Source organism: Alosa sapidissima, chromosome 17, assembly GCF_018492685.1.
Source record: "Alosa sapidissima isolate fAloSap1 chromosome 17, fAloSap1.pri, whole genome shotgun sequence".
NCBI lineage: Eukaryota > Metazoa > Chordata > Actinopteri > Clupeiformes > Clupeidae > Alosa > Alosa sapidissima.
In genome coordinates, this window is record NC_055973.1 from 1190392 (window position 1) to 1206658 (window position 16267).

The 16267-nt window shown below is 40.0% G+C and overlaps 1 protein-coding gene across 3 annotated transcripts in view; it reads left to right on the forward strand.

Annotated features, from left to right (window-relative positions):
* sugct (succinyl-CoA:glutarate-CoA transferase) overlaps positions 1–16267 on the forward strand; it is a 171224-nt gene that overhangs the window by 10982 nt on the left and 143975 nt on the right. For 2 of the 3 annotated variants that reach the window (XM_042068058.1, XM_042068059.1), the window contains exons 2-3: positions 8410–8461; positions 13349–13422. In XM_042068058.1, the coding sequence (XP_041923992.1) occupies positions 8410–8461; positions 13349–13422 (126 nt within the window). The remainder of the gene's footprint in view (positions 1–8409; positions 8462–13348; positions 13423–16267) is intronic. The other variant, XM_042068060.1, reaches the window with a different exon arrangement.

Consider the following 16267-nt stretch of genomic DNA (forward strand, 5'->3'; position numbering starts at 1 on the left):
GTGACCAGCTTGATTGGCTGATGATTGTAACGCGGAAATGATTCCAAACACCTCCCTTACGATGATGAGTGACAGGTGACAGGTCTCAGAATGCGTGCTCTACACAAGGACGGAAGATGATGAATAACTGGGGCCGTAGGCTATTCACAAAGGCTTTTATCTTACTACTAGGAGTAGGCTACTCCTAAATCGCACTTAAAGATTTTAGCTCTTAAAAGATATTCACAAAGCCTTTCAGACAACTCCTAAACTAGGAGTGAGTCTTCGTGGCTATGGATGACGTCATTTCTCAGGCACGAGCTTGACTGAAGTGACCACCTTGATTGGCTGTCGATTGTAACGCGGGAATTCCAAACACCTCTCTTCCGATGATGAGTGACAGGTGACAGGTCGGAGAATGCGTGCGCTACACAAGTAGTGCGAAGGACGGAAGATGATTAATAACTGAATAAAAAAGCCTAGCCTAAATGAATAAAGAGTAAGGCAAAACAAATAGCCTAGTAGCCTATGGATTGATGCAGTAGCCTACCTTTGCAACATTATTAAATTAATCTGTCACCATATGTCTAGGCTACGTTTGCAAAGAGGAGAACATTTTAATTTGATTCACAATGAAACTTTACATTTCATTTACATGTTAACAATGAGTAGTTTTGGTTGTTGTTGGTGGCTTTGCATCCCTTTTATGAATGCAAAATTGTTCCCTCGTGATTGGAAGCTCCTGTTGCGCATAGGCTACGCATTTCAAAACATCGCAACGTAAAATGCCACAAAAAAGCTGTTTATGAATAGGTCTTAGTGAGTTAGGAGTCCTCTCAACTTAAGCTGTCCCAGACTTAGGTGCTACTTTTAGTTCTAAAATGCTTCGTGAATTACTTTTTGTGAAAAAATTAGGAGTCCTAAAGTTAGGAGTGAAACACCCATTATTTTTAGGAGTTGCTCCTAAATTCGCCAGTTAGGAGCTACTTTTAGCCTTAAAATTCTTTGTGAATACGGCCCTGAATAAAAAGGCCTAGCCTAAATGAATCAAGGCAAAACAGCCTAGTAGCCTAATGAAACATACGGATTGATGTAGTATCTTTGTAACATTATTAAATTATTCTGTTACTATGCCTACGTTTGCAAAAGAGAACATTTTAATTTGATCACAATAATGTTACATTTAATTTACATGTTGACAATGATTAGCCTAGTTTTGGTTGTTGGCGGCGTTATTGCATGTTAGTTAGCCTATGCCTACATTGCAAAATTGCTTCCTCACGATTGGAAGCTCCTAGCTGCATAGGATTTCAAAACACGGCAAAATGCCGCAGGTTTGTGAATAGGTCTGTGAGTAAGGAGTCCTCTTGACTTCTTTTAAGCTGTCAGAGGTGGGAAGGTGTGATTTGTTGGGGGCAGGGCCGGATAACTGGGCACAAATGTCTGATGGCCCCCCTTCCCCCCAGCCAACGTGAATCAGGTGGTTAGTTAATAGGCCTATCGTGAAGATTTTTCCTGCCATCTAAGGCACGAGCGCATCTGTGAGGCCAAGCCTCACCAAGTAGCTCGTTTGTTTACAACTAACATTCCATTTAATTAAACTGCTTTATAGGCTATGCCGAAATAGTTTTCAACATTTTGAATATTATTATATATTATATATTAGTGTCGGGTGAATTGAAATGTTCTCAATAACTAATTTAATGTTGATTTAGGCCTAACTCGGCCTACTTAGCAACACCATTGAACACCACTTAAAAGTTCAACGAAGAGTTGCCATTGCTGCTGCTGTGCTGAAGAGATGTGGACGGCACGGCAGGGCACGCCCAATAAAAATAAATTAACGCAATAGGGGGTTTAAACACAACATAAACGTGAACCACTATCTTACCATGACTATTTTTGCACGTAGCCTAAACTAAAAATAAATTGATATTGTGTTTTTGAAAATCGATACAGTATTGCAAAATAAAATATCGCGATACTCAAGTGTATCGATTTTTTCTTACACCCCTAATAATAGCCCACATGTTGGGTGCCATGAAACGTTCGCGTATTATTCACTTAAAAGTTTTTGAATAATAAAATGTTTATTTCTTCTAGCACAGTGAAACCAACAACCCTTTGCAATACTGTCAGCGAGCCCTCCCCCTTCAGTTAGTCAGAATGAGGAAGCTCTGGAGAGAAATAACTTACCCTTCCCTTTAAATCGGATGCAAAACTTGTTGTCGTCTTCTTACACAAGAATCACAACAGCTAATCCAAACACTTAGGTATTCCACAGTTAACCCTTAGAACCCGATTGACGCAAAGCGCATCACAAAACACACCCTTTCTTCTCTGTTACATTGCTCCAGAACTGTTCATCACAACGAGATGAAACCTTTATTGCGTGACAGAGCAGAAGTGGGGCTTTCCAACGAGACTGTACGCACGTGTCTGTACGATCAAGTGTGATAATTTAAAAAAAATCACAAAATTAAATCATATTTACAGTCTTTACTTCTCTGCGTTCACCTGCGCACCCATTACTCTCGTTTTATTTACTCGCAAACCCGTGATCGCATAGATATGTCAAGCATATCAGATGAAAGAAGAGACACAGGGCTATCCATTGGTAATACAACCTTCTGGTTTATAAAACAGACAAAGTGAAAGTAAAATAATAACTTCATATAGCTCAACTTACCCCCACCCATAGACCCGTCTGGGTTATAAAAACAGACGAAGTGACTGGAAAATAATAACGTCATGTAGAACAACCAACACTGCATACCCATTACTCTCGTTTGAATTACCCGCAAACCCGTGATTGGATATATATACAACACATGTCTGATGAAAGAGGAGACACAGAGCTATCATTTGATACCAAATACAACCTTCTGGATTATAAAACAGACAAAGTGACAGCAAAATAATAACTTCATATAGCTCGACTTACCCCACATTTTTGTGTGTTTTTGTGGCAAAGCATGTTCATAATTCAACACTATCATGTGTTTCTCTATGGCAAAGCATGTTCATAATCCGGTTTTGAGATCCTAGTAAATTCCTGCATGGCATCCAATTGAAGGCTCACATTGCATCCCAATTTGTTCGACAAAAAAAAACACTTTTTTTGCTTTTACTTTGTTCATGGCAATGCAGTAAAAAAAAGTTGTTATAGAGAATCATCATGAGTGCACGCAGGCTAAACATGCAAACTCGGGTCAATTCAGGTCAGATCAGTTAGTGTCACAGATATGGAGCGCAGAAAGGTCATTTTTCATCACCTAAATAAAAAATGGCATTTATTTCTGTAAGGCACATACCACATATGTCTGTAAATTGCTCAGCCCCAAAGTCCACCTCCACCATGGTTCTTATATTGCCAGATTCAGGACAGTCTGGCCTACGCATACATGAAAGTCATGTCCAGCTGGCAGCTTGCTGTGGTGAGATACAGCTTTTTGTCTTTGTATTATTTAAAAAATCAAATCAATGCAAGTATTAATATATGGAATTGTAGCAGATCTGGGTAGCATAGACTGCTGAAAAAAATATAGCATGTGACCAGGATAAATGCTTATAACTAGTAGGTAGTGAGACTGGCCAAAAATAGAGTAGGGCTCATAGGGCTAAATACAAATGGCCTTTATTTATGTAAGGCACACACCCCAAATTTTTCACATTTGCTCAGCCCCAAAGAATCCCTCCACCATGGTAGAACTGCCAGCTTGCAGTGGTGAGATACATGTCAAAATTTAAGATTTTTTTTTTTTATAAAACGTTTTTTGTATTTTTATTATTTAAAAAATCAAATCAATTTAAGTATTAATACATGAAATTGTGGCATTGGGTAGCCTAGACTCTGCTGAAAAAAACAATATATAGCATGTGTGTATGGCACTTACAATGGCCAGGACTAAAGGACAGGACTTCTAACTAAAGGTAGTGAAAATGCCCTTAAAACAGTGTAGGGTTCTAAGGGTTAAAAAAAGGAATTGGGTTATCTTAGCCAATGTCGGCGGGTAAACTTTCTCAGAGCGACCAGAGAAAAAAAATCTTTAATTCTTTACTGGAAATAGTTTATTATACAAGAATAAAAAGGATACAGAAAAATACAAAATGCAGAAAAAGTATATGTAATGCACAGATTAAAATAAAGTTGAGCCCTTCTAAAGTTTTTCCACTTATAGCAGTTGTAAGAAATGTGGGTTTCTGTTGTTTGACACATGCAGACAAGCAGGCACACGCACACACTCATACACACCCCATTACCCCCACACACACTCACAAGCGAACACACCCACACACACATACACACACATATAAATCACACACACACATGCAGGCAAGCAGACACATGCACACACACACACACACTCACAAGCAAACACACACACACACACACACACAGAAGCATACATATACACAAATGCAAGCGCACACATGCACATACTCATTTACAGTTATGTGCAGAATAATAGCAGTGTGTTTTAAAAAAATGAATAAAACTCGAAATCCATGCAGGGCCAGTTCTCCCTATACGCACACTACGCAAGCTGCGTAGGGCCCCACAAGTTAATGAAGGCCCCCTCCCCCGTTTCCCTTGAGTCAAGCTAGTGACAGACAAGTTAGTAGGCCCTATGCAGTTATAGCGACAGTGCCTCATACATTAAAAAGATGAACATGAAACCGAATTACCATTCAGAGCATGAAAAACGGCAGAAACGGCAGAATGAACAGTGGAAACAGCAGTCGGGTAAACTTGCGGTCGTTCCATGGTTTGATGTCATGCATCTCTCCAGCGCGTGTTGCTGGCCTAGCCTAGGCCTATCTAACAGGGAAGTGAATCCCCTGATCTGTCTGTGGCTTGCTTGCCAGCCTTTCCCAGTCACAGTACTTCGCAAAGTTGTGAAATATAATCGCATATTCCGTTTTTTTTAATGCGGGCGACTGGCTACATTTAAAAAAATGACAGCATCTTTAAATGCGTTCATAATAACGTGCAGCTCGGGATGAAACTAGCAGTTTTTCAGCAGAAACATGCGAGGACCCGTCGAAACTAATATGTGATTTCACTCTTCCCATACATTTTTAAAAGAACTAAATTATTTTACAATATTTCAGTCAAGCTTTAGTCATAGATAGCCTACAACTGAACGTATGCAAAATGGAAAGTAGCCTAATGTATTAACTTTGATTCGCTCGCTGTGCTGCATGGACAATATATGCACATCGTAAATTAGGCCTATATGAAGTATTAAAATGATTGTTTAAAATAGTCTACGTTTTAATAAATATTGAAGTAATCAGAGCAGCGCGGCACCTAGAACAGTTGCACTGTAACGTTAACGTTAAAGCTACAGCTAAATAGGAGAGCCACAGTCTGAAGCAAGTTTGCTGATGTCAGATTAAACTACTAAATGGTTTGGACACATCATTGTAGACCGGTGGCAGTGCTATACGTGCGTGCGAGTCATGAACATAAATTAGGCAACAGATAGCCTAAATATTTCAAAGTAGTCTGCACAAACCAATACTTGAGTACACTTGGTGTTCACTTTCAATATGACATGGACTAAATTGCACGTCTTTACTGGACAGCAGCAGGCAGCAGTTTATAATGTACTTGCTGCTGAGGATGATCTGTTAACCAATAAGCAATCGGAGCATTAATTGTTTGTGTAACGAAGATTCTAGTGCTACACAACACAAATGTGAAGCAATTCTCAGAAATAATGGTAATGCAACTAGATATTAGTGCCAGAGGTGGGACCAAGTCACTGTTTGGCAAGTCACAAGTAAGTCCCAAGTCTTAGCAGTCAAGTCCAAGTCAAGTCCCAAGTAAAGACAGAGAAGGGCAAGTCGAGTCCAAGTCCAAGTCGCCTCAAAGCCAAGTCGAGTCCAAGTCCAAGTCCCAATCTTTTTCAAGTCCTGAGCAAGTCATCAGGTACTCTTCACTTAATAATGCCATTATTAGACTATCGATCATAATTTTAACACATCAATCTAATCTACAGTATTTTTTTTTTTTATAAATACAGATTAAAATATGTTCAATGGTTTTGTCTTGAAATCTTTTACGATATATGCATGCGCATACCTGTGAAATATACGCATGAGCATACCTGAGTAATCTGTACGAAACGGATAGCTACAAGACACTCATAGCAGCAAAATTATATTGTTTTTCCAAATTGCGGTGTCCACTGTAAGGATGAGTACTAATTTGACTGATGGCATTTCACTATGTTAGGCCACAGATTTGTCTGCAAACAATTTATTAGGCTGTCTGCCAGTGGCGACTCATAAGGGAAGCCAAGGTCATGGTTAATGATTACAATAAATGCTGACGAGAAGAATCGTCACATAGGCTACATTAGTAAATTGCTGCAGTTAAATATTTTACGTTTTTATTAGGGCTGTCAAACAATTAAAAAAAATAACTAATTTCTCATATTTTGAAATGAATTAATCTAGATTAATTGTGATTAAAGCTTCTTATATGGCATATTAAATACAGCATAAATCACAAAATTACTGAGTAACCACAAATGTAAAAGTAAAACACTTCTATTTATTCAAAGGATAATAATGACAAAGTCATTTTGTTTTAAAGTATTCATTTCTTAAATACTATACATGTGATGCTGTTTAACTCATTTGTAAAAGGTGCACTGTCACTTTAAGCCCATTGTGTGCCACTGTCCACACGTTCTCCTAATTTTTTTACCAGCTCCATTCAAATATAGCTATGACTAGCCTAGTCCACAAACTCTAACATTGTTTGTGCCACATGTATAGCACAATATTAACAACGATACGCATGATATTAAGTTGGCACAAACAGCTTTCATTCCTTTGGAAATAAAAGCATGTAATGACATGATGCTTGCTAAACATTTTCTGTTTGCAATTAAATGTGAATTATGAGCCTGGTATAGCCAGTAGCCACCTACGTGGAATGCGTTTCAATCGGCATAATATCATGTGCTTCATGTAAACGAATTATTGAATACTTCAAGACTCACCAGTTCCATTACACAAAAGCAAAGACAACTCTTCATTTCCTCTAATCTCGTCTTTATTTCCTTCATGATTTCCCTTCATAGGCCCACGTTTCTCTCCCTTTCGTGCGCACTGAGACGCGTTCTCAATTAAATGGAGTAGGCCGCTAGCATACGTTCAAGTTGGATCATCCTTATGTAACATGCTGTTGATACATTTTGACATTGTAAACGTTCTCTAACAAAAATGCAAATCAGTTTGCAGTAAAGCTAATATTTATTTATTATTGGTCCTTCCTCTGTCTCTTGGTGCCCTACACACAGTGCCTGATGCGTGGTGGTAACAGCAGCACTGATGTGCCCTGCCTGTTTGTGTCCACTATGTGTATTTTGTTTTTTTCGTTGCGAGGTGAAAGCATCTCTGGGGTGACTGGTCCACGATCAGGAAATTCATTTTTTGACTCGAGACCTGTCAAGTCATTACAAGTTAAAGAGGCAAAGTCCGAGTCAAGTCTCGAGTGAATAGTATTCAAGTCCAAGTCGAGTCGCAAGTCATGCCGAATTTTATCAAGTCGAGTATGAAGTCATTAAAATCATGACTCGAGTCTGACTCGAGTCCAAGTCATGTGACTCGAGTCCACATGTCTGATTAGTGCAGTGATTCAAAGTAAAGGAAAATCTTGAGACATTTTTCAGTTTATACAGTAAATGTTTGAGTTTGTAAAGAAAAATGCAAACACTGCTATTTTTTTGAACAGCCTAACATTCCTTTTTCTTCACTTTCTGTAAAGGTATCACACAAACTTGATCAATTTTGGTCATGTTTTGATTTGAAATGGAATGTGCAGTGTTCCCATGCATTGATATTATGGAATTAACAGCTATTCTGAGGATTTTGAGCTTTATTCATTTTTTTTAAAACACACTGCTATTATTCTGCACATAACTGTACATACACAAAAGTTGGAGATGGAGTAGAAGATGGAGACAAATTGACAAGCGTGACTTATTTTTGCAGACAGAATGTGCAGGACTGAGTGGCGGTCATATTTTGTACTGCTTTGCGGTACATCTAGTTTCCAGAAAACGATTATTAGCTAAAGTTCTCCTTTTTTAAAAGATAGCAAGTGACTGAGTGAGCGAGATCTTAAAGAATTTGTGGGCAGCTGAAGACCCATGTCTTAATTACTCATTATCACCATTTCTGTCCATTTACCTTAGGTGTTTCCTTAGAGTTGATTTGGGTTACCTAAATGTTACTAGGTTTGGAGCAATATTTCCATAGCCCCAATACCATCAAATTCAACAATGGCAATTTGTGAAATTCTGTGTGAAATGTCCTGACTTTAGATCTGATTGTGAATTAATAATGGTGATCCTAGAGAGTTAGAATTGCAGAGTTTATCACTTTATAATTTACTTTATGCTTTACTAGACGAATATAATGTGAAGCCCTTGAAGGGGATCAAAGTCATCGACCTTACAAGGTAAGACTAACATGAATCAATGCCTGTGTTTAAGTTTCTTATGCTTGCAGAACTTTAGAAGAAGACATCTTTCAAATATGCTTGATTTTTTTCCTGAGAAAACTACAGTCATTGCTAGAGAATCACTTAAAGGGGCACTTGGCAACTATTTCAACGTAATAAACCAGTTTAGAAATCATTTGGATGGTTAAATGACCTGTTCCGGTGAAAATGGTGACTTTCCCCGCTGCGCCTAGCGTCCCCAGGCGGAAAACCAACCTTGCAACATTGAGACTACCGTCCCGGAAAGAGAAGTGAAAAACAAGAAACTCGTTTTAAATCGTGTTTCTTACCTTGTAGCATCCACATAGTCCTGCCAAACTTTTAACCTAACTGGTAACCATTCGCTAGCTTGTAAACAAATCCATGTGCTTTATCGTTACCTTTTTCCACAGTTTGAAATAGCATAATGCACAATTTCTCCAGCAGAGGGGGAAATCCTGCCAAGTTTCCCAAGTTAAAGAAGCACTATGCAGGTCTGGTTATTCCTTCACTGTTTCTGGATTTTTGCCGGATTTGGGCTCGCATTTTTCACTACACAGCTCCCCCTGCAGCTTCGGTAGCAAGTGACTGCTATGCTAAACCCCCACCATCTAGCGAGCTAGCCATCAAGAAACCAAGCTAAACACAGGGCTCACAATAAAACGGTCGAGCAAACACATTGTTCAAAAGACTATCAAACCACATTATAAAGACGAAGTTTACCCAAGGGTAGGCTACTTACTATTTCAACAGCAACAAAGCCAAGTCGGCGTCCGTTTTGCAGTCTTCTTCGAGGCGCGATTGGATACTTCTGCTGAGTCACATCCGAATTTACTCGGACCGGGTTCAGAAAGTTGCATATTCGTTTTTTTCCGTGGAGAAGCGATAGGGGGAGACGAAGCACCCACCAAACGACCCAGAAAGTGTTGTAGAACCATCAGAATGACTCTCAACCTGCATAATTAAGGTCATTTTTGCTAAAATTGTTGTCATGTTACGTGGTTTCAAGCAAAAATACTTTTTGTCTCATACAGCAAACATCTCACTATCCGCTAGCTGCCTATCCCCTGAATACACTGAAAAAAAACCACGTCGTTTTAAAGTCGGGATTTGAAATGTTTGCGCAATTATAGCCTATTCTATGTAGAAGAGTTAAACGGGAAATTTGAGATAGGCCTTGTCAGCAACAGACAGGTTCGTTTATAAACAGGGTTGGAATTATAGCGCAAGCCTTTGAAGATCTCCATATGGATAAAACTTAGGCTACAACCAGGGAAGGAGTTTAGCACGTATCCAGAAATATTTTTGATAAGAAATTATTTATAGGCATAGGTTAGGCTTACAGTAAGTATGTAGGCTATGGGATGGATAGCCCATCTGAATGTTTTTGGATGCCGCCTGTGATTTATTATTTTTAGGCATAGCTACGGTATAGGCTAAATCAAGGGGAAATAATGAGTATGTCTATTCTAAGGTAAAGTCCACAAAAATAGACTTGATAGGCCCGCCAAACACTGCCAGAACTTTAAGAACGAACAATATTTTGCGTTCCGAACTGGTTCAGGACCGATATGTTGGTGGCGGAACGCATGCAAGAACGAAAACGTTAAACATAGGCCTACCTGAACAGTTCGGAACGGAACGTTTGAAAAATAATTTCGTTTTCAAGCCCTGTGTGAAACATAATCTAATCTAGCCTTTTAGTCATAATATATAAAATAAACCCAACCTAACCTAGCCTATGGATACATTTAACATATTTCATTAAATTTTCTTTACTCCAGATACTTTACCACTTTGTGATATTGAAAACATTGAAACTGCAAATTCAAAATACTTTGTGGAAGGGCTGCTTCCCAGCTTGTGCATCCTCCCTCACAATGCTGAATGATCACATGCACACAATGCAAATAAATTTGAACTGCTTTCAGTGAAGTGCACTCACGAGTCACGTACCCTTTGTCATTAAAGCTGCAGTTGGCAAGATTTTTTTGATCATATTCACTGAAACCGACACTATGCTCCGACAGAACAACATAAATCAGCCAGTTTTAGAAAAAAAAACCTGCACTTCTACCTCCACCTAGAGCCTGTTATTTGTTTTGCAAAAATCCACAGCTCCCGGTTCTTTTGGTCCAATCAGAGCAGGGCTGTGTGAGACTGTGAGATCTGACTGTCAATCACAGTCTGGTGCAGTCTGGTGTGCACTGATGAGCACAAACTCGATGAGGGGGTGCTCGGTGGTAGTGGGGGAGGGGCACGAGAGTTGTAAACATTCTAAATTTTGGCTAAGTCCCCTCAATCTGTCAGACTTGCCAACTGCAGCTTTAATATTGGATGCTCTTGCTCACACTGACACACACACACACACACACACACACACACACACACTGTGATGTCACGAGAGGCTGCGTTCTGGAGGGGCGCTACATTCCCCTGAGATGGCTGCAGTCACGGACAGCTTTGGCTCCATCTGCTGGTGGAGTTGGAAACTCCACCCCTCAAACACACGATATCCCAACACACCTGAGACCGATCAGGGCCTGATGAGCTGAAGGGCTTTTTAAGGCCCAGAGACACAGTTAGTGTCAGAGTGGGGTTTGGGAGACAAGCTCCAAGTTGTGCTCTCAGAGGAACTACAGACCGTCGAAGTGGCACTTTCCACGTGAAGTACTAGAAGACTGGAATACTTACCTGAAGACTGGAATACTTACCGCCGGATTGGCCACGGGCTGCGGCGCTGACTAAAGTAAGGCTGAAGACCGCTTTCCAAAGAAGATATTTACCTGAGGGAATGGGACTATGATTTCACGTTTGAAGAGACATTGTTTAAGTTTTGACTGTTGAAAGATCAACCGTATCCTTAGTTACCCTTTTGAACTTGGCATACCTTTTTGTTAATTCCCAAGAACTTTATTAAAAACCTTCCTTGTATTACACCATTGTGTCCTTGCACTGCTGAACTGTCCCGCTGAGAGCCGTGTAGCCTCTCATGATATCACAACACACACACACACACACACACACAGCAGACATGAGTACTGGCACATTCACAACACATTCTAACTTAATCATGAGTGCACTTGCCACTGCAATGCTTTGATAAACTGATGATTTTTTTGTTTTTATTCAGGTGAATATTCAAATTGTATTTTTTTGCTCTTAAAAAAACGGACCTTTCTTTGGTTATAGCCCATGATTCGCATTAACTATATCACTGGGAATGCATATCAAACGTTTTTTTTTTCTCCCAAATTGTGTGCTGTGCATCAAATGTAACGTGCACCAGCCACAACAATGTTCATTATTGTTGTTACAGAAAGAGGTTGCTCAATCTAGTAAAGGAGAAAAGAAATGAAATGTGAAAGAAGTTAATTCCAGATAGAGGTCGACCAATTATCGTCCAGGCCGATTATTAGGGCCGATATTTAGCATTTTTATAATAATCGGTATCGGTCATTTTTTCCACCGACAAGCCGATATTGAAATGGATAAAGAATGAAACGCGCTGCTTTGTCTGTAAAGCGTCTCTCACTCCCTGCATTCGCTACTCTGTGGTTGAGAGCATTGTCCCGCCCACTACACCGTAGACTGGGCTTCAGCTGTACAGAGCTATTTTTCAAAGGTAAGGAAGGTAGGCTACCTTACATTGCTGAAGTTGCAATGAATCACAATAATCTACACTGAAGTTACAAAAACTCGGGTGCTGCGCGTCGGGAGTTCTTTGCCTCCACCTCATCCGTTAATTGTGAATAACGGGACACCTCGGCGGACGTCATCCCTTAGGCCTACATAGTAGACAAGTCCTAAATTATGCGATAGCGAATGTCAAAAAGTCTAGTTGTTCCTTTTTGAAACGGACTGTCAGAAAAGACTACATGCACCCAGGGCCAGCCGTAATTTAATCTGACCTGAACTAAATTGCGTCCTGAGCTGGCTATTAACGTGCCTTTTAGGCTCTCAAAAGTGTAGCTTATAGCCTACATATAAACAAAAATTGCATGCTTAAATAGCCTAAGAACTATTTTAAAACTGTTTTGTTAAACTATTCAACCGTAGCACTTGCCATCACGCATGCAACTCTCCCTCTCCCTCTCTCGTGCACTCACACACACACGATGACAAGGCATCCTCTTTGTGATAGGTCCCTTAACAAGCACATAGCCCATTGTGTAGGCCTAGTCTATGAAAATAATTGCTATCACTCAGATCTTGGATTAACATGATACACAGGATTTACACTTGTGATAAAAGTTGATTGACAATTGTGTATCAAAAGAAGAAAAAAAAGTTTGCATAGTGAAATGCTTTTGAATAAAATTTTTGCAGCATATCACCTTTATTATCTAATCCCCTTTTTGACAACTGACATATCGGTTTTACATATTGGTTATCGGCCTCCTGTTTTGGTAATAATTGATATCGGTATCGGCCCTGAAAAAACCATATCGGTCGATCCCTAATTCCAGACAGTTTTACGCACAAATTCCTCATTTTAACCAAAAGTGCAAGTTTCTGCCAAGGTTCTCTTTTGGTATCACTGCGAGAAAATATAGATTACTGTACTCCATAGATAATGCTTTGAGATGCCAAGAGAGGCGCATGAACAAAAAAATGGTTGGAAAAACTATGCTGGAAACACTATGCTGCTGTTTATTGTTAACCTGTGATGTGAAAGCCAGCCAGCAGAGAAGGACACCTCAGCAGGACAACTTGGAAAACAAGACAACCGGGACAATATTGTGCGTCTGCCCTAATTCTGAAGCAGCGGCCCCAATAATGAACACAGAGAAAACACTGCACATACTGTAGGTAAAAGTTCGGAAAAATACTATGTTCTTATCTCTTAATATTGGTGATTTGCAGGGTATTAGCTGGACCATTTGCCACCATGATACTTGGTGACCTTGGGGCTGAAGTTATCAAAGTGGAGAGACCTGGTAAGTGAATCAGATTTTTTCTAGCCTGACGTACAGTAGCCATAGTGTAACATTTATTAATTACACTACATTACATTACATTACATTACATTTACTGTAGCAGACACTTCTTGACCAAAGTGACTTGCATATGTGAGCTATATTACAAGGGATCACATTGTCCCCAGAGCAACTTGGGGTTAAGTGCCTTGCTCAAGGGCACAACGGTGGAAGCCGGGAATTGAACCGACAACTTTCAGGCTACTGCACGCTAGCCCAGCTCCTTAACCACTACACTACCACCGCCCCATATAAACAGTTACAAACAGTTAAAAGCCATGTCTCGTTCTAGCCACAGCGTTTTTGTTGCAAACATAGGCCTAATCTAAGCGTGCTCAGATGACGTGATAGACGCTGTTGCTCACCTGTCCATCATCGTAAAGCTTGATTTGATTGGTCCGCCAGATCTAGGGCGGGCATAGTTGCTCCGAACTTCCCAACCTCAAATGTTGTGGGCGGGACTAAGTTGGGCTGGCACCCACGCTAGATTTTTTTAGGTGCTGTGTGCAAATCACTCTGCCCAAGTAGCAGTGCTTCACCTGAATGAGAACATAGTTCCAAGCAGGTGCGCTGCTAGATCATTTGGGCCCTATGGCAGATAATATATAGTATTATTGGGGGGGCTCTCTGGGCCCCCCCCCCCCCCCACACACACACACACACACCAGTGGCGCCCCTGGTTCCAAGTATGTATGCAGTGGGCATTACTTCGATTTGGTCACGCGGTATCACGCAGCTTTAATTTGTATTTTTCCAGTGACGCTGCAACGACGCTGCAACAACCCAAACAACCGGCAGATGTCTCTTGTGAGCAGGGTGTCTCGTAAAAAGAAATGGAGCCTGGAAAACCCTACACAGACTTCACTACAGACTTTAGCAGACTGGTTTAGAAATAATTTAATAATATGCCTGCCCTGCCCTAATAAAGAAATATTTGGTTAACTGCGAGTGAATCCCGTTTGCAGCCATAGAAGAAACGCAGGACAAATGAAACATTCCGGTTTTCTCTGAGTGCAACGATGATAGACAGACATCATTTGGACAAAATATAGAGCATATTAACCTCCGTTGCTCAGCCAAATGCCTTCCTGTTACATCCTGTTATCACGGAGTTACAGGCGATAAACGATTTTTGATGGTCACAAGATTACTTCATTAGCGGTTTAATTTTTTGATTATTAAAGAGTGTTTTTCATTTAAAGATTTGACTTCGTGCTTATTCAGTAGAGCATTTAGTGCTCTCCCTAATCCCAGACGTTCACATTGCATGTTTGTTTGTAATGGATGCAACCGCGAGATATGCGCTTGACGGCAATGAGTTAACAGACATGAACCAAGACATATAGCCCAGCAGCAATCTATCTAAAATAACACATACTTGAAGTACCATTCATGATATGTTGTCAAATATTGAAGTCGTGGGAAGTTTACATAATTTAAGCTGTAGGATGTTTAATTCGTCCCTCATGCTGTTTCATTTGTCCCAGCCAGGAGGGACGAATGAAACAAAACACACCTTCGACTACCCCTTAAATAACTCTTGAACGGTTTTGTTCAGAGCTATACAACTGTATTTAACAAAGGACAGATGTATGTTGCTAGTGACAAAATATTAACTTTCACTGTTTTACATTGTCTTTGTAAATTACGTTTAATTAAAAAGTGTTTCATTCGTCAAGGTTCTCCCCTATGCTCATAGGCGCCGATGCACTCGAGCGACGGAGCACCCACGGAAAATATCGAGCACCCACGTGTGCCAGCTTACAGTCCCGGCTAAATTTACATTAATTTAAATTCAAACATCGCAGTGGATGTTAAATTCAGCATCTCTCATAATGTGATTGGCTATGTTGCTGTCAATCCCCTACTCCATATCCTAACCACTAATGAGAGCGTCTCTCGTATGAAAATTCCTGACACTTCCCACCTGAAGAATTAACGCAAGGCTTTGTCGGGTCTTCAGCCCCGAATGTTTAAAATGTATATAGCCCTGAATATCATTTTAAAAGTAGTCTGACAAAGCTTATTGTTTTGTGACACAGCTAAACACTGGTACCTCATAGAACGTGTATAGCATAGCCTAGGTGGTCGCAACTCGCAAAAGTAAAGCAGATAGAACTCAAGCAAATCTAGCCTACAACATGCAGACAGCTTCATGCGCAGGGAGAGAGAGTGCGTGCACAGGTGTTTTATGATTGTTGGCTTCTGATGGTATCTTGCTAATTCACTGAAGAAAGACTTATAATTATGGATAGAAAGAACATTCTGAATAAAAATATTAAACCCTACAGCAAGTAGCCTGCTTTGGTAGGGACGTTTGAATCATGTAAATCTAACATCAAATCAACTGAAACACTTAAAAAAAAACGTTCAAATAAATCCCAGAGTTCGGTTTCGTTAAGGTTGCATTATTTACCTAATTTACATTGGACTGCATTGGATTACTTTTTTACTGGAAGGGACCGAAATCCTATTTTTAATCTATTTCCTAATGTTTCGAGCCTACCCGTGCCCTTTTCCTCCTCTCAGGTTTAAAAGGTAACCGTGACTGGTGGTCTATTTTAAGCAAAAGGATGAAGCAGAGGTTGGTGTGAAAAGGAAGAGGACTTTTATTTGGTCCAGTAAACAATACAAAAGTAGCCCACAAAGTGTCAATAAACAATGCAAAAGTACAAATGGCAATAAATGGCAATAATAAAGTGTCAACGACAATAATAAAATGTCCACAAGGCTAAAGGCTCTTAAATTTACAGCAGAGAGAATCCTTGGGATTGGGAAGTCTTGCGTGTTGTACACAGTAATTCGT